Below are 25,994 nucleotides of genomic sequence, written 5' to 3' on the forward strand. Positions count from 1 at the left end.
GAGTCAATCCCACTAATTATGGGTCGGTGTGGAGGGGATTCTTTATGCTGGAGTTTTTGGGCATGTAGACATTTTAAACTCTATCATAATAGTGATCCTACACTTTGTACCTTTTATGGAATTGACAAAATAGTTAAACATTGGAGGGTGACCCACATGAAAAGAGAAATCTCCAAAAATGAAACTAGGTGGATTTATAAATTGAGAAGTATGCAACCATTGGGAATGAACATAGAATTGGATCTAAATTGCTTTACATCCAATGACCAGCCCCCTTTTTGAACTGCTAAAGTTCAATTTAATATTTTCTCTTTATTTACACGTCATTATTATTCTCCTTCTTATATATAGTGTTACATTACCCTTGACTATGGCGGCGTCTGTTTTAGACAGCGAATTGTGGCTTACTGCAGTTTGATGTCGGAACACTGGCCGCCATCTAGAGGAATCTGCTGGAATCACCCAGTTTATCATATGTAGAAGGAGGTATACCACCTATTGTCTAACTTTAGATTAACAGGCATTTTTATGTGTGGGGGATAAAGGTTTTATTGCTATTAGTACATCTATTTGGGGTGTCTTTGCCAATGTGATGAAGATTAAATCTATTATTGTTCCCCGACCGGGACTGAGGCTGCGCGGCAGCACACTAAGTTCTCCCTACTAATCACTCTTACTATAAAAATTGTGCCCATTAGTGACCAGGTATGCTTCCTGAAGACTTAAACAACGAAACGTACGTCGAGGTGGTCCCTGGTCCCGTTTTTTAGTTACACAATATCCGGTCCGGCTGGTTGTCGGTGTAAGCCGGTGGAACGCACGCCATCCACGGAGGCGAGACGGAGGTGACTCCACACAGCATTCCCCTGACAAGCCAGCAGCCCCATTGCCGGGATAGGTACTTTTAAAAGTAAGGGGTCCATTTGGCTACTTTTTTTATACTTTGATTTTAACAATAAAAAAAAACGGAATTATGCTATGGATGTTCTTTTACTTTCTCTGTATATCCTGCCTTTGCCATTGAGGAAGGTGGTCTCTATCTTATCCATCCCATCCATGTGAGCAGGCACTATCCTGCACAAGCGCAGTTTGACTATCTTTCCTAGGAAAGAAGTCAAATTGGACCGGTAAGCAGATCACTTATCCACTTCACTATTATGGCCCGTACACACGGTCGGATTTTCCGATGGAAAATGTCCGATCGGAGCGTGTTGTCGGAAATTCTGACCGTGTGTGGGCTCCATCGGACATTTTCCATCGGATTTTCCGACACACAAAGTTGGAGAGCAGGAGATAAAATTTTCCAACAACAAAATCCGTTGTCGGAAATTCCGATCGTGTGTACACAAATCCGACGGACAAAGTGCCACGCATGCTCAGAATAAATAAAGAGATGAAAGCTATTGGCCACTGCCCCGTTTATAGTCCCGACGTACGTGTTTTACGTCACCGCGTTCAGAACGATCGGATTTTCCGACAACTTTGTGTGACCGTGTGTATGCAAGACAAGTTTGAGCCAACATCCGTCGGAAAAAATCCTAGGATTTTGTTGTCGGAATGTCCGATCAATGTCTGACCATGTGTGCGCCCTATTAGTGTTCGTATCTCTCTAAGAATTTGGTGGAGGATTACATATCTTTGTTGGAAGATACTGCTACATTCGGAAGATTGAAGCTTCTTCACATTTATGTTTTGTTGTGGACTTTCCTGTGGATTCTTTAATCACATATTTATGTGTTTACATTTGTCATTTTTTTGGGATTGTATTCATCACTCATATATATCCTAGAAGACGGTTATAATTATAAATATACACTTTTTAATTGGTTGGTGCAAAAATTACTAACTAGCTAATAAGCACTATTTATATATAGTGCCCCCTACACTCAATTTTTCACATAAGGACATGGATTACTGGAACCATGTCCTGTGGTCTGAGACCAAGATAAACTTATTTGGTTCAGATGGTATCAAGCGAGTGTGGCGGCAACCAGGTAAGGAGTACAAAAAGACAAGTGTGTCTTGCCTACAGTCAAGCATGGTGGTGGGAGTGTCGTGGTCTGGGGCTGCATGAGTGCTGCCGGCACTGGGGAGCTACAGTTCATTGAGGGAACCATCAATGCCAACATGTTCTGTGACATACTGTAGTAGAGCATGATCCCCTCCATTTGGAGACTGGGCCGCAGAGCAGTATTTCAACAAAACGACCCCAAACACACCTCCAAGATGACCACTGCTTTGCAGAAGAAGGTAAAGGTGATGGTCTGGCTAAGCATGTCTCCAGACCTAAACCCTTTTGAGCACCTGTGGGGCATCCTCAAACGGAAGGTGGAGGAGTGCAAGGTCTCTAACATCCACCAGCTCCGTGATGTCCTCATGGAGGAGTGGAGGAGGACTCCAGAGGCAACCTGTGAAGCTCTGGTGAACTCCATGCCCAAGATGGTTAAGGCAGTGCTGTTAAATGATGGTGACCACACAAAATAGACACTTTGGGCTATATTTGGACATCTTCACTTAGGGGTGTACTCACTTTTGTTGCCAGCGGTTTAGACATTAATGGCTGTGTGTTGAGTTATTTTGAGGGGACAGCAAATTTACACTGTTATACAAGCTGTACACTAACTACTTTACATTGTAGTAATCATTTCTTCAGTGTTGTCACATGAAAAGATATAATAAAATATTCACAAAAATGTTAAGGGATGTACTCACTTTTGTGTGATACTGTATATAAAATAATATGCAAAGTGGTTGGAGGGAAGCTTCAGAATGGCAAATATGTGTTATTTACAAATTATGTGAGCAGACTGCAGTTCCTCTAAGTATTTAGTCATTTTAGTTCCCAAACGCTCATGCGAAAGCTTAACTATATCTGACCTCTCTTTTAATGATGGGATCAGGATGGTCTAAACACTCAATTATGGTCATTTGGTGTTGAAGTGCCAGGTTAGGATCTTGCTGTATGACATATGTAAGCGCTTTCAGCCCTACAATAAAAAATAAACATATTACTTTCAGAGCAACACATCAAGGGGAATCTACAACATTTTACATGAGAAAATATAGGTATGAATGTGATCCATGAAATGTAAAAATTTACAAAAGGTGGTTTCCATTCACAGCCATTGCTTATACAGGTTCATAGGAACAGCCATATTTAGCAAGTACATATAAAGCCCACCCATATAATCATGCTGCACAATGCTTTCACTTAAAGTGGTTGTAAAGCCACTATGTGATGTTCATACAATCCCCCCGTTAGGTAACATGTGCCCCAGTGTCTGTGCTTTATGAAAACAATATGCTGATTACTACCTTATATACAGCGTCTCCCGGAACTCACGCGACTCCTCGGCTCTCCCTGGCTAACAGCTACATTGGGAGGGGCCGAGATCTCCCGCTGACGTCAGCTGGGAGGAGGAGAGGAGGAGAGGAGGAGAGAACTGCGTCACGTGAGCGCTGGGAGACGCTGTGATATAAGGTAGAAATCAGCATTTTTTTTTTTATAGAGCACACACACTGGGGCACATGTCATCTAACAGAGATAAACTAGCAATAATACACCACCACAGGATGGTACTGTGGGTGTATAGACCATGGTAAAAAGTGCCACATCCTATTAACTGAAATTGGATACAGAGAGAATTTATCAAACAGAGCTTATTGTATTACCATTACATTGTTTTGTAGCAGCGGGGAAAGGAGTAGACAGGCACTGGTAAGAGCTGACAGGCAGGGAAAGGAGGGGGGGGCAGAGGAGGACACAGGAGAGCTGCAGATAGCAGCAGATGATGGAGGCATGTAAACTGACCAGGGCTTAGCAGCCATGATAAACCGTGGTTAGTTTACAGAGGGGGGGGGCAGAACCAGGCGGGATCAGCTAGGTATTGCAGGTGATACGGGGGGCCAAATTACACAGCACAAGCACTGTGTAATATGCTTTCGGCCCCTTTCACACATGCTGTCCGTTTTTCATCTATCCATTGACAGATGAAAAACGGACATCAATGCATCTCTATATAGAAAAACTGATGTATATGGATGATAATCCCATTTACATCCGCATCCGTTTTTTTAAACTGATCAAAGCTCTATTTTTCTTCTGGCGAAAAACAGATGTAAACTGACAAATGGTTAGTTTTTCATCGTTTTTGCTTTGGTAGTGGATGTAAAAAAAAAAAAAAAAAAAAGAAAAAAAAAACTGATGAAAAACTGATGAGCACGGATGAAAAACTGACTAATACTTCATCCGTTTTGACGTGACTGAAATGATGAAATGAACGATCCGCATGTGTGAAAGGGGCCATTTTCACACATGCAGACTGTTCAGGTCCGCCTGTCAGTTTTTTAGGCGGACGCTCCATATAGTTCTATGGAGAGACGGATGTCTGCAGTGACATGTCTGCTGACACCCGATCCGCTCCGCTAAATTCAGAAGGATGTAAACCCTATTTTCCATTTGCCTGGTGGATCGGATTGGATGAAAACAGACAGGCAGATCCGTTTTCATCCGATCCCCCATAGAGGAGATCTGACAGGTACGTCTCCACACAGTGAGCAGAAAGGGACCTGTCATCCTCTGGCTCAGCGGGGATCAACGGAGTGATCCTCGCTGAGCAAACGGAGTGCGTGAAAAACGGACATTATGTGTGAAAGAGCCCTCAAGGGAACAGGATCCATTTTTTTTATTATTTTTTTTTTTTAGAGTAACAAACACTTTAACTGCTGCTCTCAACGTGCAGGTATATGGACAAAGTCTTGTAAAAAAGGTTTTTGCTCCAAACAATATCCTCTTCTAGGTGGCTTAATCTGCCTGGTTGATAAGAAAATGATTGAACTGACTCATTATACACAGTATTCATAAAGGAAGAGCCTACTAGTCAGTATGATGGAAATACAGCATACAAAACAAAATTTAAATAAAAAGGGTCATCTGAAAAACTTCAAAATTGGTGATCCCTAAAGCTAAAAAGCTTTATTTTTTTTAAATGACAAATAACAGCTATGAATGCACCAAGCTGTCAATTGAATACATTAAAATATATCAAAAGAAAGAAGTTGCAGCAAAACAAGATAGGGAATTCTGACTCTCAGTAAGGGTGCGCATCTTCACTGGTCTCACGATTCGATTCAGATTATCTGGTCAATGATTTGATTCGATATGATATCACGATGCATCATGATTACCAACGAGCTCTCACTTCCGCTTGGGCCGCCTAGGCGGCCCTTCCTCCCTGCAATCTTCTGGGACACATCACAGTTCCCAGAAGAATGCCTGGCTGTGCAGGACAGGCGCACCCGGCTGTTAAGCTGCAAGCTGTCACAGCCGGATGCCCACAGTAGTATTGCCAGCACCGTGGACAGGCAGGGGAGAAAATGGAGGGTTTGGGTGGCCACGCCGCTGGATTGTGGGACAGGTGAGTGTCTTTTTATTATAAGTCAGAAGATACACTTTTTTTGTAGCTGCTGACTTTTAATAAACAAAAAATTTACTAGGCGGCCCCTCCCTGCCAGCGATCTTCTGGGTCCCAGAAGATTGGCTGGCCAATGGCAGAGCGCAGTGCGGCTCGTGCAGTCTGCGCCCGGCTGTGAAGCCATAAGCTGTCACAGGCAGGTGTCGCTGCCCACAGTAGATATGACGGCGCAGAGGAGAGGGAGAGGAGCAAGGCTCCGTGCGGCCGCATCGATGGACCGTGGAACAGGTGAGTGTCTGATTATTAAAAGTCAGCAGCTACACTTTTTGTAGCTGCTGACTTTTAATAAACTAAAAAACGGGTGGAACTCCACTTTCTGTATTGCACTAATCCGGTACACTACAAGGTACAGGAATTCACACACGGCTGCTGGGAGGTCAGGAGGGATTAGAATCCACAACTGACAAACAGCCCTGTGAAGTTCCTGTACTGTCTCTGTGATGGCATTTCTCTGGGCTCCCTCGTTTGCATCTTCCAGCACACTAGGAGTTAAAACAGTGGAATGTGCAAACTTGGGGGGGGGGGGGGAGAAATAATGTCAGCACAGAGCACATGTAGGAGACAGTGTAAGTAGAATACAAACACATTTGTACTCTACATACAGCTATTAAAATACCTGTGTGGTAAAAAAAATGCAGTTATAATCCATTAAGTGCCCACCGTTGTACGTGCTTTTTAAAATGTATGCAGCTTCATATCTTATTTTTTAGTCTGTGTATATGACTGTGTTTTTGTCAAAATGGCTTTTGCTATTAAATGCAATTGTAATCCATTAAGTGGTGACCGCTGTAAGTGTTTTTTTTTTAAATATATGCATCTTCATACCTCGTTTTTTTTTTAGTCTTTGTATAAAACTGTATAAGCCGCTCATGTGACTGCTCAGTCCGGCCCACAACTCTCTCCTCTCAGTCTCATGTCGCTCTGTCTATCCTGACGTCAGTGGGAGTTCTCAGCCCCACCCACCAACTGTAGCTATCAGATCAGAAGAGAGGCGGGCGGGGCTGACGTCAGGAGATACTGAGAGGAGAGGGGCATGCTGGACCGAGCAGTCACATGAGCGCTGGGATATACAGTTATATACACAGACTAAAAACGAGGTATGAAGCTACATATATTTAAAAAAAAAAAAAAACACATACAGCGATCACCACTTAATGGATTACAATTGCATTTAATAGCAAAACCCATTTTGGCAAAAACGCTCAGAGCACACTTCCGGGAGGGGCAGGCCAAGTCGGGTTGACGTCACACCCGACATCGGTTTTTCGGGGTGCTTCCATCGATGCCGCATCGGGGACCCGCGAATCGCGATGCAGCGATTAAATTCCACACCCCTAACTCTCAGACTTGCACAGTATTTGCTGCTTCTTTGTTCAAACTTAGGCTACATTCACACATGATCGCGGGTGGAATCGCGATCAAATGGCTGCAAAACGCAGGACGCATTTACGATGCCATTACTTCTAATGGTACCCCAATCCTGCCACGATTGTCACGCTGCAATCGTGTTAAATAGGCTACATTCACACATGATCGCGGGTGAAATCGCGATCAAATGGCTGCAAAAACGCAGGGCGCATTTATGATGCCATTACTTCTAATGGCACCCCAATCCTGCCACCATTGTCACGCTGCAATCACGTTAAAGTGGTTGTAAAGGTGTTTTTTTTTTTTTTTAAAAATAACAAACATGTTATACTTACCTTCACTGTGCAGCTCGTTCTGCACAGAGTGGCCCCGAACCTGGTCTTCTGGGGTCCCTCGGCGGCTGTTTCAGCTCCTCCCCGCAAGCATTTACCACCTTCATGCGAGCTCCCTCGCACGGTGGTGAGTGCTTGCGGGCGCGCTCCCGTGATACAGCCGGCGGCTATAGCCGCTCGCTGTATCACTCGGCCCCGCCCCCCGGCGCGCCGCGTCATCGGATGTGATTGACAGCAGCGCGAGCCAATGGCTGCGCTGCTTTCAATCCATCCACTGCAGCCAATCAGCGACCAGGCTGAGCTGCAATGAAGCTGCCGAGGACGAGGAGCGAAGATTCGAGGCGTCAGGTAAGTAAAACGGGGGGGCTGGGGGCGGCGGTACTGTCAAAAGTTTTTTCACCTTAATGCATAGAATGCATTAAGGTGAAAAAATTTTTACCTTTACAACCCCTTTAAATTGCGACGCCATAGCCCAAAAAAAAACTCATGTTCCTTTTTGAGCGAAAAGCGGCATGCGTTGCAATTTGCCGCGATTGCAGGTGCCATTAGAAGTAATGCGTTTTGCAGCCATTTGAAATCGCGGGGCGGAATTGCGCTGATTCTGCCTTTTATCATGTGTGAAGTGATGCAGAAGTACTGAATCCAAATACAGCCATCCAAACTGGTATTTCCAAAACCAGATCTGCAATTGCAACCCCTGCAACGTCTTTCATTACAGATGTGCTTCTAAGTAATCTAATATTGCAAAGTAATAAGGCAGCAGGCACATGTGGATATATGGTCATTACATGGACCGTTTCAGGCAAGACGTCCTTCATCGAAGAACGAGGACTGGCGGCACTGGTATAATCATTTTTTTTTTCTTTCGGGCTGCCCTAGAATATAGTCCAAACAAATGGACACTGCCCCCACCTATAACTGGCCTTTGCAGCAAGGAGCACATAGAAGGGTGACGAATGTCAAAAACCAAAGAAAATTTCCAGCTCAACTTACCGACCAGCCTGCACCAAATCAACTTATTCTGTCTAATGGTATGCATTAAAAACAGGGGATTGCTAGCACATATTTGCAAATACGTGCATAAGCTGCAGAGCCTCTTCACAGCACTCCAGTATTATCTGCAGTCCTAAGACCCCATACACACTATTAGATTTTCTGCAGATTTTTGTATTCAGATTTACCAAAACCATGGAATATGAGGTCAAACCTTAAGAGTTTAAATTTGGGGAGTCTCAAATTGGGGCGGCACAGTGGTGTAGTGGTTAGCACTCTCCTAGCAGTAAAAAAGGTCGCTGGTTCAAATCCCAACCACGACACTACCTGCCTGGAGTTTGCATGTTCTCCCTGTGTGGGTTTCCTCCGGGTACTCCGGTTTCCTCCCACATTCCAAAAGACATGCTGGTAGGTATTGGCTTCTGTCCAAAATTTGCACTAGTATATGAATGTGATTTGGGGACCTTAAATTGTGTGCTCCTTGAGGGTAGGGACCGATGTGAGCGTGCGATGTATGTGTGGAGAGCTGCGTAAATTGACGGCGCTATATGGGTACCTTAAATAATAATATAATAGATGAGCATCTATATGAGACACAATGTACAGGGAAAGGGACAATTGTAGACACGTACCCAAACTCACTTAGGTTGAACTGGTAAATCTGAAAACAAAAATCTGCAGAAAATCTAATAGTGTGCATGGGGTCCAACTCTAAATTTTGAGAGCCTCCACAGTGGAAGCACATGCATTATAATGGATAGGCAGAGGGCAAGTGAGCCTGGAGGGAGCCCACCCCTCCTTAAAAGGCACAGGGGAACACTGAACACCCAGCATATAGCACAATGGCAGCAGAATATATGTATTATTTCCTTTGCCCGACATGCTCACAAAATGATAAAATAGATTGTCAAACCACCACTAGGCATGAGCAATATACTCAAACATTTGACCTGTCAATTCTTATAAGCCACTTATGTAATTTGATGTCGAATGGTCTCCCCTATGTTAGGCCTTATTTACACTTGTGGTTGGAGTGTGTATATATGTTGTAGAGCAGCAAAAATGATCCCACTGTCAAGTTCGGTGGGCAGTACCACCCGCTGAATTCAACCTATGCAACTGAATGTGGGTGCCCTGCAACCACGTGTAAAGCACTGGTGCGGGATTTAAGGGGTTAAAAACAGATGGTGGGGAGGCTATACAGCACCTTCTCACCACCAGTCAAATGCCCTCTGAAGAGCAATGCATGTGTAAACAAGCCCTAAGGAAGACCACGTAAAAACTCAGTATTTACCAAAACAGTTGCTATAAGACAGAAAACAAAAATTCTCAGCTCACTTACCAGCCAGCCTTCAGTTTGTTGTAGAATGGCTGGTAAGTGAGCCATTCTACATGCATCGTCCTTCCATGTTCTCCTTGCTGCAAAGGCTAGTTATAGGTTGGGGTGGTTGCCATTTGTTTGTTCCAATAGACAAACACCACACAGATTTCCAGACAATTTGATGAGATTATTACCTATGTACTGCTTATATTTTCTTATGCTCATACACTGTATACTTATTTATGTGATTGTATTTGTAGATATGGGCTACCCTTTTCTTCCCCAGAAGAAGGAACTATCTTCGGAAACGCGTTTAGCTCTTTTGCCTGGATGTTCAATGCTAGAGCTATTCAGGCATACTTAGGCAGCTTATATTATTACATGTGGGACATATAGGGTGCTTTTGACCATAAAATATTATGGATTGTATGCTTATATTATATTTGTATGAAATTTTAATATAATGAAGCTGGTAAACTTACCCTTAAAACTTCTCTATTTTTTCTTTGGTGTAATTTGCTTGTGAAGTCCCATAGGGGGTTTCTACCTTTTGTTCATGATTTGGGATGTTGGCAAATTACCCATAATACCATTCACGCTATTTTCAGTATTATACTCATAAAAAACTGTAAGCCATCAGCCGCAATGGCTGAAAGTACTTGAAGGGAGTTGTTCACAGGAAACAATGAATGAATGAATGACACGGCCATGTGGGCAGAGTCCCGCACCGCCACACCGTTTTCAAATAGTGACAGGCATCCACCCAGGCCGCTATCACAGGGAAGGGGGGGATGCTCAGATGAATGAACCGTGTGAAGTAATCTCGGCCGGGTCAATGAAAACAGCAGCCAGCAGGGAGTTCCGGGAGACTGCAGCCCTAGACAGAAGGGGAGTATAGTTCTACTTTAACTTCATGGTTATGTCACAATGTGCCATTTCATTCATTTCTATGTAGGTGGCTCTGATGTTGAAAAATGCTCTGAACCCAAGGGAAACAATTGTTTTCTGTGTGCCCTTCCAGGGACCTGTGTTTTCTTGCACGTATGAACACACTGGCAACAGGATCACTAAATAAAACATTCACCTACCTTTGGTGCATCACACCCTTGCTGGGCCAGTGAATGGTTTATTTTTATCTTCTAGTGAGTGTGGCGTGGGATTTAGGGCTCATTCAGGCAGGTACTGAAAGCCGTCTTCCAAACTAAGCCAATTCTTGCTGCGTTTACATCTACCTCGGAGCTACGTGCAGGCAGCCCACAGAAGTGGATGGGCGTGCCAGTGTCCAACACCTGAAGGTGGCCTATAACCCACATAGTAAATACTATGGCTCTGTGTCCCGTGATGTACGATAAGAAAGTGGTTCAGCTTGGAGGATTGGTCTCAGTCAGATCTTGTCTGAATAAGCCCTTAGAGTGTATTTGCAATGGGAAGATTAGAATGGACATACCAGAGAAGCTCGGTGACCCGATTACATAAATACATAGTAAGTCAGATTGGGAAGAAAAAAAAAAAAAAGAAAAAAAGAAAAAAAAAAGATATGCATGTTGGAGCTTAGTCAATAATTTCTGTGCCGACTGCAAGGCAATTATTTAACTGATTTAGCCTCACCATCCTACGCAGCTCAGGCTCCATTCACACTTGCGTGACTTCAAAATCATACAATTTCCATTGCAATTTTACAGTGCAACTCTGATGCTACTTTGGATGAGTGCGACTTTGGCTTTGACCACATAACTGTGTGTGCTCTACAAAGTCACACACAGGTAGCATGCATATCATTCAGGTGCCACTTTCATACGACTTTTGAGGGTTTACATTGAAGTCTTTGGCCCTCATGTCGCATGAAAATTGGACCAAAGTAGTGCAGGAACTACTTTAAGTCCTACGGATATGAACTGTACTCAATGGAAAACATAGGGTACGACTTGTCATGCCACTTTGGGGTCCAAATTGGCATGACAAGTCGCACAAGTGTGAATGGAGCCTTACACTGGAAAAAGCAGTTTCTATCAGAGGGTTCTAGGTATGGTATTGGGCCTCATAAAAAGATTCCCTTTGCAAGCAATGATTGAACATCTAGCAGCAATAAATGAGCTGTAGGAATAAAATGTAAACTTCTTGGAAAATATAATTATACATTCTTGGTTGTCTTAGCTGGTGTTCTGGGAAAACAAAAAAACAAAAAACAACTTACGACCTCTTTCCACCAGCAATATGACTAATAACATTCCCCAGCACAATGCCCCATGCTGGGGGTAAGTCAATAAACATCCTCCCCTTGAAAACAAGTTGGTGGATCTCAAATCTGGCTGTTACGGACAGTTCCAGTCCCCACTGCCGGAGTCAGAGTGGTCTACGATAGTGTCACCACTATGTCAAATACGAAATAGTGATCACATGCAAGCTGGAGTGGGATCTGTAGCGTCATCTATGCATTGGTGTAAATGTCAGATACAAATACATATAAATAATAATAATAATAATAATTATTATTATGTATCTAAAAAAATTATATGTATATATTTTTTTTTTTGGTTTTACATTTTTTGCCAGCCTATATTATAACACAAAGCAGGGGTTTTATTGTATAATATAATACAACACAGCAAATTAAAGCTAATTTCCAAATTAGCTAAGGCACGCTGATGCTGCTAAATGTGGTCTGCGCATCTAGGAATCAACAACCCCTGGTCAAGCAAGGGTTAAACTACTCACAAACATTCCTAATTTAAGATTTGTGTCACACTGACATCATTTTATACAATTTTTTTAAATTTTGTGCATGTGTATGTACTATGCACCCTCTAGTAGGCCTAAGTTAAGAATAGACAAAAGAAGCTAAAAGCTATGACGACTGGTGCCATAGTCACACAAGCAGGGAAGGAAGCAATGTTCAAGCAAGTATACACAATCAACATATGCTCTACTTACCCAAATACTTTAGATTAATTTTTGGAGATAAAACAAACTTCCCAATGCATTTTGCAGCTTTTTCAAATAAATCCGATTTTGGATAAATGGTATAAATAGTTTGAACACATTCAAACAGAATAGCTTAAAAAAAAAGACAAAAGAAACCTTAGTTTATTGTTATTCATCATTTTAACAGCTTCATGGGGGGGGGTAATAACTTACCATATGTAATATTATGATTTATTTCCGCTCGTCGCAAAGACTCGTCCAACACATCATAGATTAACTCGCTGGTGCTAAAAATGCAGCAAACAACAATTACACTATTAACATAGTAAAAGTATAATTACAAATAAAGATCAGACTGAAGCCAAGACATTGGCTCAAGATAAAATATAAACTAAAATAAAAGGACTTCTGTTACTGTGAGCAAGCGATACCTGCAAAATAAGATTTTAATCAAAAGCTCAATGAACACAAGAACAATTTCAAAATTTCCAAAATTTTGACAAAACTGAGTTTTATAGAACATTTGTTTAGCTCATTACATGAAAATAAGGTTAATAATATAACTTAGATTACAAAACCTTCAGGTTTTTACTCCAATTAATTGATGCAAAAATGAATACACCCCATAACTAATTAGTTGTATTAGTATTTTGTATGACCTCCATGGACTTCTAAGGACAACACCAAGTCTTCTAGGCATGAAATGAACAAGTTGGTGACATTGTGATCAGTGCTAAAAATATGCACTGTCACTGTACTAATGACACTGGCTTGGACGGGGTTAAACATCTAGGGCAATCAAAGGGTTAAATGTGTACCTAACAAATGTTTATTTGCAGGGAATGAAAAGCCATCATGTCCCTGCTAACAGGACAGAGCTCTGCTTTGTTTACATATGCATAGCCTTTCTCCTCGACAAATCGGTGGGTGCCACCGGACATTCATTCGCTGGCACCCGCTGATCGGCTTCTGCTTTGACTAATCAAAGCAGAAGTGGCGCGCCAACGGTCAGTGGTTAACTGATGCTTTGACAATATTTTCTTTTTTCTTCTGTGTATTACAGATAAAGCATACCTCTAGCCAAAATGCTTTACGTGATAAATAGCATGGGAGAGGTTAGAATCTAATGTTCACTTCCTGTCCTGTGACAACAGGTTTCTGACATATGAAGTGACAGAAATCTCCCCATTCGAGACACAGACAGCAGCAAAATAACTAGTCTTTCCACTCTACCAAAAGAAGTCTAAGGCCTCATTTACAGCTGGCGTTTTGTGATCTCAGGTAGAATTGCTGCGATTCTGCCCGCGATCCCAAATCAGACTGCAATAATGACAAAAGCGCACCACATGTGTTTGGGAGACATTCATTATCAATGGCACCTAAATGCGGTGTGGTTTTGCCACGATTGTTGCGCAGCAATAGTGGCAAACCGCAATGCGTTATGCTTGCCGCCCAAAAAGGAACAGGAACATCACGTTTAGGCGATTTGGGATCGCAGGCAGAATTGCGGCGATTCTGTCTGGAATCACATGACGGCAGATATGAATGGGCCCTAAGGCCTCATTTACACCGGCACTCCTGCATTTAGCTTTGCTAAACTCAGGAGAAGTCACCTGGAAGTATAAACAGCGTTTATGCCTCCCAGATCACTTTTTCCTGCATTTAGATGTTACTGCTCTAAAACCGGTTCAGCCGTGTTTAGAGAATCTAATTGAATACGGATTGTACAGAATTCCAATTTCTCTAAACACAGCTAAATTGACTGCACTAATAAAATCAATACATGCATTTATATGGGTTTACAAATCTCCTGTAAATGCATATATGCCTTTTACTACCCTACTTTTATTCCCTATTGAAAAAGATTTTTCTGCTGGAGTTCCACTTTAAATGAAGCAAGTTCACCTAATTTTTGGATGGAGCTAAAACTGTGACTGCAATCAGATCACGGCAATTCCCAGACTTTTTCAATAGTTCAGTTGTGATCACATTAAATCTTTGCGCGCTGCAGATTTTTGTTTATTTAAAATCAGATTTTTTTTTTATTTTTATCAAATTTATTTGAATAAAATGCTTCTGGTGTAAAAATCTATCTAAAGATAGTTTTCCCATTTAAGATACATTAATAATTTAGTTTATGGAGCATGAAATTGAGCTTAGTTATATAGCATGAGGCTGTATATTCTACAATATTTACATTTTTGGTAAACTTCAATAAATCTAAGCTCTGCAAGTTGAGATAACATGCACTAGTAATGTTATTGTTTTAATTAAAGCAGTGATCCGCCCAAAAAAAAAAATTAAAAGCCAGCAGCTACACATACTGCAGGTGCTGGCTTTTAATAGGACGCTTACCTGTCCTGAAGTCCAGTGATGTCCGCATCACAGCTAATGTTTCCATCAGCTGTCGGGTGCTGTCGCCGCCATTGCAGGTAAAGGTACCCAGCAGTGTAGCCTTACGGCTTCACGCCGGGAACCCTACTGCGCATGCACAAGGTCCCACTCCTCTCTCCTACTGGCCCGGCGACAGGGAAAGGAGGAGGGAGGAGAAGGGAGCCCTGCGATGATGTCACAGGCCGCGAGACAAGTGAGGAGACAAATGAGCAGAAGTTCCACTTTTGGGTGGAACTGCACTTTAAATAAAATAATTTGAGGAGTTCTCCAACTATGTATGATTAACCCAAAATCGGTTCTGATATCGCTGTTTTACTAACCTGACAGCTTATTAGTCTAAATAGAATCTCTAATATTTGCAAACAAAATAGTTTCTTAACTAACAGCAAGTCCTTACATGTAAAGAGCACCTGTCATTTCAGATCCATCATGGCAGCGCCTGTTAGCGGGCATCCACTCACCTGCTGCCACCACGTTCCTCATCTTGTTGCGTCACTGCCGTATCACCATCCCATTAAATTGAATGGGACTGTTTGAGTCAACAGCGCGTCAGAGGAGGATCCCTTACAAAACAGAGATGGCACGTGCTCTTTAAAAATTATGATTTAAATCAAGTTAAACCAAACCCACCATGACCTAAATTAAATGTATTTTTTTTTTTCCCCCACAAATAGAGATTTATTTTGGTGGTATTTGATCAGCTCTGTGGTTCTCATATTTTGCACTATAAACAAAAAAAGGTCAAAAATTTGGAAAAAATACAAACAACCAACACAATACTTTTTACTTTATGCTATAAAATATCAAATAAAAAAAAAAATGTCAATCAATGTCAATTTAGGCCAACATGTATTCTGCTACATATTTTTGGTAAAAAAAATATATCTAAGCGTATATTGATTGGTTTGCACAAAAGTTATAACATCTACAAACTATGTGGTTTTTTTTTTTTTTTTTTACTAGTAATGGTGGTCGATCAGCGGTTTTTAGTGGGACTGCGACATTGTGGCAGACAAATCTGTCACCAAGTGACACTTTTTGGGGACCAGTGAAATCAATACAGTGATCAGGGCTTAAAAAAAAAAAAAAGTACTGTTACTGTACTAATGACGCTAGCAGGGAAGGGAGTTAACATCAGGGGCAATCAAAGGGTTGAATGTGTTCCCTGGGAATGCTTTTTTTTAACTGTGGGGGGTGCTTTGAATCACAGGGGGAAGACAGAGATCGTGTTCCTGCTTAGTAGAAACACATGATGTCCATCTTACCCTTTCACAGAACGGCGATCTGCCTTGTTTACATAGGCAAACTGCCATTCTGCCTCTCCCACTGATTGGCTCCCGTTGTGTCCAACCACAGCGGGAGCAGGTTCGTCGGCGTACATGCCCCAGACCCAGAACTATAAATCACATACAGGTACATGATATCGCCCAGGAGGGCATGCCTGCCACAGTGACAGTGTTAGAAAACGGATGTATACAAGAGATGTAAAAACTGAAGTCCGGATCCGTTTTTCATCCAGTTTTCGAACAAAAATAACGTGACTGAAAAGGATGAAGAAAACGGAATGCCTGTATGTAAAGGGGCCTTAAAGTGGACACAAACACAAAAAATGAACATGTTGTGCCATCTTAAAAAGGAAAGATCTAGAAATGTTAATCCCCCCCAAAAAAAAACAAAAAAAAAAACAAAAAAACAAAAAACAAAACTTGTCTTGTAGTCCCCCTGAAGAAAATGCACATGGTTGATGTGATTGTGCCATGGTATTCCTGTTAATTAACCTCATTAGGATGAGGTTCATCTCATCTAATGCAATGGTACCTCTGACTGCACCCGAGGACCTGCAGTAATCTGCCTGCTTCTAATGTTCAAAGAAAATGACCGTGCTAAAAAGCTAACGAGTATTATCCCAACAAGTGCGATGAATTACAAATACAGTTGTGCTCATAAGTTTACATACCCTGGCAGAATTTATGATTTCTTGGCCATTTTTCAGAGAATATGAATGATAACCCAAAAACTTTTCTTTCACTCATGGTTAGTGTTTGGTTGAAGCCATTTATTATCAATCAACTGTGTTTACGCTTTTTAAATCATAATGGCAACAGAAACTATCCAAATGACCCTGATCAAAAGTTTACATACCCCAGTTCTTAATACCGTGTATTGCCCCCTTTAACATCAATGACAGCTTGAAGTCTTTTGTGGTATTTGCGGATGGGGCTCTTTATCTTCTCAGATAGTAAGCTGCCCATTCCTCTTGGCAAAAAGCCTCCAGTTCCTGCAAATTCTTGGGCTGTCTTGCATGAACTGCACGTTTTGAGATCTCCCCAGTGGCTCAATGATACTGAGGTCAGGAAAACTGAGATGGCCACTCCAGAACCTTCACTTTGTTCTGCTGTAGCCAATGACAGGTCGACTTGGCCTTGTGTTTTGGATCATTGTCATGTTGGAATGTCCAAGTACGTCCTGTGCAAAGCATCCTGGCTGATGAATGTAAATGTTTCTCCAGTATTTTTTGATAACATACTGCATTCATCTTGCCAACAATTTTGACCAAATTTCTTGTGCCTTTGTAGCCCACAAACCCCAAAACATCAGCGATCCACCTCCGTATAAAACAATATGAGAACCTATGCGCTGCTAACAAGTGTAGATGACTGGGTGCTACAAAATCTAGTGGTTTTCACAAATTAACCAGTAATAGCAAAAACATATTTAAAGTGATTTCGTGCAAAGTCATAAAAATTACTCAAATAACTGCAGTATTAATTGAAGGTGAGTGTATCAAACCATACACAAATTCAAATAAAGTGGCGAAAGTTCAATATATTCCCAATAATGAATGACTGTGTATGAACTCTTGGAAAAACTATCCAAAAAACAATGTGATGGAAATAAAAAGTCCAGTGAACAAAAATGAGAAAGAAATCTGTGGTGACTATAACATAAAACATGGTGCAAAATATATAAAAATAGGTGCAATAGTGACGAATATATTAAATCAGTCCACAAAAAAGGTGAAAAAAAAAACGTTCAGGAGTCTTCTCAGTGGATATGGCAAATTGGAGCATTGACAGCTGGAATATGTGCTCATAGAGCCCTTACCTTAATAGGCATGGGTAAATGCCTTGAAGATCATCGTGAATAGATGGTGGTTTGAGGTCAGCAAGTTCTTCCGGAAGGTAAACGGTCAGTGTAAGGCCAGCTCAGGCTCACATCAAGATCCGGATGGATATGTAAAAAAGAACAAAAAAAGGAGCCTCCAATCGAGTAGTACCAAAGAGCACTATTTAATAAATAAAAAGCTGTGCGAGACAATAAAAAATAGCGTACAGCTCACAGGTCGGCGTAGCGCCGTTACCCAATACCTCACTTCCGGTCCGCAACAAAAACAACCGGGTCAAAGGTGTATAACTTCCGGTTGCGTCCAGTGCGTCAATCCTACGCGTTACGTCACGTACCTCATGACTTCCTCAGGGATCCACCTCCGTACCTTTCATCATAGGCCTTATTGACTTCTCTCCAAATGTAGCGTTTATGGTTGTGGCCAAAAAGCTTAAATTTTGGTTTCATCACTCCAAATTACTTTGTGCCAGAAGGTTTGAGGCTTGTCTCTGTGCTGTTTGGCGTATTGTAAGCGGGATACTTTGTGTCATTTGCATAGTAATGGCTTTCTTCTGGCGACTCGACCATGCAGACCATCTTTATTCAAGTGCCTACTTATTGTGCAGCTTGAAACAGCCACACCACATGTTTTCAGAGTCCTGTATTTCACCTGAAGTTATTTGTGGGTTTTTCTTTGCATCCCAAACAATTTTCCTGGCAGTTGTGGCTGAAATTTTAGTTGGTCTACCTGACCGTGGTTTGGTTTCAACAGAACCCCTCATTTTCCACCTCTTGATTAGAGTTTGAACACTGCTGATTGGCATTCTCAATTCCTTGGATATCTTTTTATATCCCTTTCCTGTTTTATGCAGTTTAACTACCTTTTCCCGCAGATCTACTGACAATTCTTTTGCCTTATCCTTGACTCAGAATCCTGAAACGTCATTGCAGTACTGGATGAAAGATGCAAGGGTCTGTCAGGGGTCCAGAAACTCATTGACATTTTATACACGCACACTAATTACAAGCAAACAGATCACAGGTGAGGATGGTTACCTTTAATAGCCATTCAAACCCCTTTGTGTCAACTTGTGTGCAAGTTATCAGGCCAAAATCACCAGGATATGTAATCTTTTGATCAGAGGCATTTGGGTAGTTTCTGCTGCCATTATGATTTAAAAAGAGTAAACACGGTTGATTGATAATAAATGGCTTCAGCCAAACACTAACCATGAGTGAAAGAAATGTTTTTGTGTTATTCATATTCGCTGAAAAATGGCCAAGGAATCATAAATTCGGCCAGGGTATGTAAACTTATGAGCACAACTGTATATGCCATGAAGTCATGAAAGTGCCACTCAAATAAATAGTAAATCACCCAATTGAATAACGATATTAAAAAAAAACCTGCATAAATGAATGCCCTACAAAATTTCATGCAAATAACACTCAATAAAATTTCAACACGAGTAATTACCAATGCTCTTTAAAATTCGATAATTAACCACTTAAGGACCGCCTAACGCCGATTTACGTCGGCAAGGCGGCACGGGCAGGCAAAATCACGTACATGTACGTGATTTGCCTCTCGCGGGTGGGGGGTCCGATCGGACCCCCCCCCCGGTGCCCGAAGCGGTCCCGTTCTGTTCCCCGGCGATCCGAGATGAGGGGGAGGCCATCCGTTCGTGGCCCCCCCCTCGCGATCGCCGCCGGCCAATGGGAACACTCCTTTGCTGCTGTATGCTAAACAGCAGCAAAGGAAATGATGTCATCTCCTCTCGGCTCGGTATTTTCCGTTCCAGCGCCGAGGGGAGAAGACATCAATGTGAGTGAAAACACACTACACACACAGTAGAACATGCCAGGCACACAAAACACCCCGATCCCCCCCCCGATCGCCCCCCGATCCCCCACCAATCACCCCCCCCCCCCTGTCACAAACTGACACCAGCAGGTTTTTTTTTTTTTTTTTTTTTTTTTTTTTTTCTGATTACTGCATAGTGTCAGTTTGTGACAGTTACAGTGTTGGGACAGTGAGTATTACCCCCCTTTAGGTCTAGGGTACCCCCCTAACCCCCCCTAATAAAGTTTTAACCCCTTGATCACCCCCTGTCACCAGTGTTGCTAAGCGATCATTTTTCTGATCGCTGTATTAGTGTTGCTGGTGACGCTAGTTAGTGAGGTAAATATTTAGGTTCGCCGTCAGCGTTTTATAGTGACAGGGACCCCCATATACTACCTAATAAATGTTTTAACCCCTTGATTGCCCCCTAGTTAACCCTTTCACCACTGATCACCGTATAACCGTTACGGGTGACGCAGGTTAGTTCGTTTATTTTTTATAGTGTCAGGGCACCCGCCGTTTATTACCTAATAAAGATTTAGCCCCCTGATCGCCCGGCGGTGATATGCGTCGCCCCAGGCAGCGTCAGATTAGCGCCAGTACCGCTAACACCCACGCACGCAGCATGCGCCTCCCTTAGTGGTATAGTATCTGAACGGATCAATATCTGATCTGATCAGATCTATACTAGCGTCCCCAGCAGTTTAGGGTTCCCAAAAACACAGTGTTAGCGGGATCAGCCCAGATACCTGCTAGCACCTGCGTTTTGCCCCTCCGCCCAGCCCACCCAAGTGCAGTATCGATCGATCACTGTCACTTACAAAACACTAAACGCATAACTGCAGCGTTCACAGAGTCAGGCCTGATCCCTGCGATCGCTAACAGTTTTTTTGGTAGCATTTTGGTGAACTGGCAAGCAAGCACCAGGCAGCGTCAGGTTAGCGCCAGTACCGCTAACACCCACGCACACACCGTACACCTCCCTTAGTGGTATAGTATCTGAACAGATCAATATCTGATCCGATCAGATCTATACTAGCGTCCCCAGCAGTTTAGGGTTCCCAAAAACGCAGTGTTAGCGGGATCAGCCCAGATACCTGCTAGCACCTGCGTTTTGCCCCTCCGCCCGGCCCAGTCCAGCCCACCCAAGTGCAGTATCGATCGATCACTGTCACTTACAAAACACTAAACGCATAACTGCAGCGTTCGCAGAGTCAGGCCTGATCCCTGCGATCGCTAACAGTTTTTTTGGAAGCTTTTTATTGAACTGGCAAGCACCAGCGGCCTAGTACACCCCGGTCGTAGTCAAACCAGCACTGCAGTAACACGTGGTGACGTGGCGAGTCCCATAAGTGCAGTTCAAGCTGGTGAGGTGGCAAGCACAAGTAGTGTCCCGCTGCCACCAAAAAGACAAACACAGGGCCGTCGTGCCCATAGTGCCCTTCCTGCTGCATTCGCCAATCCTAATTGGGAACCCACCACTTCTGCAGCGCCCGTACTTCCCCCATTCACATCCCCCAACGAAATGCAGTCGGCTGCATGAGAGGCATTTTTATGTGCTCCCGAGTACCCCTACCCAACGAACCCCCCCCAAAAAGATGTTGTGTCTGCAGCAAACGCGGATATAGGCGTGACACCCGCTATTATTGTCCCTCCTGTCCTGACAATCCTGGTCTTTGCATTGGTGAATGTTTTGAACGCTACCATACACTAGTTGAGTATTAGCGTAGGGTACAGCATTGCACAGACTAGGCACACTTTCACAGGGTCTCCCAAGATGCCATCGCATTTTGAGAGACCCGAACCTGGAACCGGTTACAGTTATAAAAGTTAGTTACAAAAAAAGTGTAAAAAAAAAAAAAAAATATATATAAAATAAAAAAAAATAGTTGTCGTTTTATTGTTCTCTCTCTCTATTCTCTCTCTCTATTGTTCTGCTCTTTTTTTACTGTATTCTATTCTGCAGTGTTTTATTGTTATTGTTATTGTTATTATGTTTTATCATGTTTGTTTTTCAGGTATGTAATTATTTATACTTTATTGTTTACTGTGCTTTATTGTTAACCATTTTTTTGTCTTCAGGTACGCCATTCACAACTTTGAGTGGTTATACCAGAATGATGCCTGCAGGTTTAGGTATCATCTTGGTATCATTCTTTTCAGCCAGCGGTCGGCTTTCATGTAAAAGCAATCCTAGCGGCTAATTAGCCTCTAGACTGCCTTTACAAGCCGTGGGAGGGAATGCCCCCCCCCCCCCCCCCCACCGTCTTCCGTGTTTTTCTCTGGCTCTCCTGTCTCAACAGGGAACCTGAGAATGCAGCCGGTGATTCAGCCAGCTGACCATAGAGCTGATCAGAGACAAGAGTGGCTCCAAACATCTCTATGGCCTAAGAAACCGGAAGCTACGAGCATTTTATGACTTAGATTTCGCCGGATGTAAATAGCGCCATTGGGAAATTGGGGAAGCATTTTATCACACCGATCTTGGTGTGGTCAGATGCTTTGAGGGCAGAGGAGAGATCTAGGGTCTAATAGACCCCAATTTTTTCAAAAAAGAGTACCTGTCACTACCTATTGCTATCATAGGGGATATTTACATTCCCCGAGATAACAATAAAAATGATTTAAAAAAAAAAAAAATGAAAGGAACAGTTTAAAAATAAGATAAAAAAGCAAAAAAATAATAAAGAAAAAAAAAAAAAAAAAAAAAAAGCACCCCTGTCGCCCCCTGCTCTTGCGCTAAGGCGAACGCAAGCGGCGGTCTGTCGTCAAACGTAAACAGCAATTGCACCATGCATGTGAGGTATCGCCGCGAAGGTCAGATCGAGGGCAGTAATTTTTGCAGTAGACCTCCTCTGTAGATCTAAAGTGGTAACCTGTAAAGGCTTTTAAAGGCTTTTAAAAATGTATTTATTTTGTTGCCACTGCACGTTTGTGCGCAATTGTAAAGCATGTCATGTTTGGTATCCATGTACTCGGTCTAAGATCATCTTTTTTATTTCATCAAACATTTGGGCAATATAGTGTGTTTTAGTGCATTAAAATTTAAAAAAGTGTGTTTTTTCCCCAAAAAATGCGTTTGAAAAATCGCTGCGCAAATACTGTGTGAAAAAAAAAAATGAAACACCCACCATTTTAATCTGTAGGGCATTTGCTTTAAAAAAATATATAATGTTTGGGGGTTCAAAGTAATTTTCTTGCAAAAAAAAAAAAACTTTTTCATGTAAAAAATAAGTGTCAGAAAGGGCTTTGTCTTCAAGTGGTTAGAAGAGTGGGTGATGTGTGACATAAGCTTCTAAATGTTGTGCATAAAATGCCAGGACAGTTCAAAACCCCCCCAAATGACCCCATTTTGGAAAGTAGACACCCCAAGCTATTTGCTGAGAGGCATGTCGAGTCCATGGAATATTTTATATTGCGACACAAGTTGCGGGAAAGAGACAAATTTTTTTTTTTTTTTTTTTTTTTTGCACAAAGTTGTCACTAAATGATATATTGCTCAAACATGCCATGGGAATATGTGAAATTACACCCCAAAATACATTCTGCTGCTTCTCCTGAGTACGGGGATACCATATGTGTGAGACTTTTTGGGAGCCTAGCCGTGTACGGGACCCCGAAAACCAAGCACCGCCTTCAGGCTTTCTAAGGGGCGTGAATTTTTGATTTCACTCTTCACTGCCTATCACAGTTTCGGAGGCCATGGAATGCCCAGGTGGCACAAAACCCCCCCAAATGACCCCATTTTGGAAAGTAGACACCCCAAGCTATTTGCTGAGAGGTATAGTGAGTATTTTGCAGACCTCACTTTTTGTCACAAAGTTTTGAAATTTGAAAAAAGAAAAAAAAAAAAAGTTTTTTCTTGTCTTTCTTCATTTTCAAAAACAAATGAGAGCTGCAAAATACTCACCATGCCTCTCAGCAAATAGCTTGGGGTGTCTACTTTCCAAAATGGGGTCATTTGGGGGGGGTTTGTGCCACCTGGGCATTCCATGGCCTCCGAAACGGTGTTAGGCAGTGAAGAGTAAAATCAAAAATTCACGCCCTTAAAAACGCTGAAGGCGGTGATTGGTTTTCGGGGCCCCGTACGCGGCTAGGCTCCCAAAAAGTCCCACACATGTGGTATCCCCATACTCAGGAGAAGCAGCTAAATGTATTTTGGGGTGCAATTCCACATAGGCCCATGGCCTGTGTGAGCAATATATCATTTAGTGACAACTTTGTGCAAAAAAAAAAAAAAAAAAAAAAAAAAGTGTCACTTTCCCGCAACTTGTGTCAAAATATAAAATATTCCATGGACTCAATATGCCTCTCAGCAAATAGCTTGGGGTGTCTACTTTCCAAAATGGGGTCATTTGGGGGGGGGTTGTGCCACCTGGGCATTCCATGGCCTCCGAAACTGTGATAGGCAGTGAAGAGTGAAATCAAAAAGTTACACCCTTAGAAATCCTGAAGGCGGTGATTGGTTTTCGGGGTCCCATACGCGGCTAGGCTCCCAAAAAGTCCCACACATGTGGTATCCCCGTACTCAGGAGAAGTAGCTGAATATATTTTGGGGTGCAATTCCACATAGGCCCATGGCCTGTGTGAGCAATATATCATTTAGTGACAACTTTCTGTAAATATTTTTTTTTTTTTTTTTTTTTGTCATTATTCAATCACTTGGGACAAAAAAAAAAAATATTCAATGGGTTCAACATGCCTATCAGCAATTTCCTTGGGGTGTCTACTTTCCAAAATGGGGTCATTTGGGGGGGTTTTGTACTGCCCTGCCATTTTAGCACCTCAAGAAATGACATAGGCAGTCATAAACTAAAAGCTGTGTAAATTCCAGAAAATGTACCCTAGTTTGTAGACGCTATAACTTTTGCGCAAACCAATAAATATACGCTTATTGACATTTTTTTTACCAAAGACATGTGGCCGAATACATTTTGGCCTAAATGTATGACTAAAATTGAGTTTATTGGATTTTTTTTATAACAAAAAGTAGAAAATATCATTTTTTTTCAAAATTTTCGGTCTTTTTCCGTTTATAGCGCAAAAAATAAAAACTGCAGAAGTGATCAAATACCATCAAAAGAAAGCTCTATTTGTGGGAAGAAAAGGACGCAAATTTCGTTTGGGTACAGCATTGCATAACCGCGCAATTAGCAGTTAAAGCGACGCAGTGCCAAATTGGAAAAAGACCTCTGGTCCTTAGGCAGCATAATGGTCCGGGGCTCAAGTGGTTAAAAGTTCAAAATTGTCCATGTGTCTCAAAATTTTAAAATGCATTAAAAAGTCCTTTTCATCACAAAAGTGCTCCATGCTTGAATAGTTCAGTGTTAAATCAACACCCAGTAGTCTTCACCTTTAAGAAGCAAACAGTTACTCATCCCAATGCAGAAAAAAATTTAGGAGCTGTCCACATAAAACAGTCCAATCCTTGACAGACCAGGCAATCTATACCAATTATCTCCTCCTGCCACCCATGAGTTAAAATCTCTGATCTTCCAAGGATATAATCAGTCCTATACATCACTCCTTCTCCATGAGGGAACAAAGAGGCTCCACACAGTGCAAAAATGCTTAAAACGTTTATTAAATAAAAGCCGATATATTCAGATTATAGTGAGAGTTTGCACCACTGGCTCCTGCTGGGAGACCAAGCCGTGAGCATACGGGCTGCGTGCTGTGTGACATCACTCAAATCGTGGCTTCGTCCTATACATTTTAACATCTGTGTCGTCATTAGGAGCAGCCCATGAAATTTTGTAAGGCATTAAGTTTTTACAGTTTTTTGTTTTGTTTTTTTAAATACAGTGTATTTATTCAATTGGGTGATTCACTATTTATTTGAATGGCACTTTATTAGGTATACCTGTTCAATGGCTTGGTAAAACAAATTGCTACTCAGCCAATCAACATGGCAGCAACTCAATGCACTTAGGCATGGGGAAGAAAGGGCACTTAGGTGACTTTGAACGTGGCATGGTTGTTGGTGCCAGACAGGCTGTTCTGAGTGTTTCATAAACTGATCTACTGGAATTTACACACACACACACACACACACACACACACACACACACACCTCTAGGGTTTAAAGAGAATAGTCCGTAAAAGAGAAAATATCCAGTGAGTGGAAGCTGTGTGGACGAAAATGCCTTGTTGATGTTGAGGAGAATGGACAGACTGGTTCAAGATGATAGAAAGGCAACAGTAACTCAAATAACCATTCGTTACAATTTGCACAGGCTCAC

General features: G+C 42.1%; 1 protein-coding gene across 2 annotated transcripts in view; it reads right to left on the bottom strand.

The window, feature by feature from the left end:
- The window catches only part of AP4E1 (adaptor related protein complex 4 subunit epsilon 1), a 147,644-nt gene that overhangs the window by 70,029 nt on the left and 51,621 nt on the right, over nucleotides 1-25,994 (bottom strand). For both annotated transcript variants that reach the window (XM_073618706.1, XM_073618707.1), the window contains exons 8-10: nucleotides 12,624-12,697; nucleotides 12,420-12,542; nucleotides 2,878-2,987 (exon numbers count right to left, since the gene is read on the bottom strand). In XM_073618706.1, coding sequence (XP_073474807.1) covers nucleotides 2,878-2,987; nucleotides 12,420-12,542; nucleotides 12,624-12,697 — 307 coding nt within the window. The remainder of the gene's footprint in view (nucleotides 1-2,877; nucleotides 2,988-12,419; nucleotides 12,543-12,623; nucleotides 12,698-25,994) is intronic.

Source organism: Aquarana catesbeiana, linkage group LG03 (assembly GCF_042186555.1).
Source record: "Aquarana catesbeiana isolate 2022-GZ linkage group LG03, ASM4218655v1, whole genome shotgun sequence".
NCBI classification, from domain to species: domain Eukaryota; kingdom Metazoa; phylum Chordata; class Amphibia; order Anura; family Ranidae; genus Aquarana; species Aquarana catesbeiana.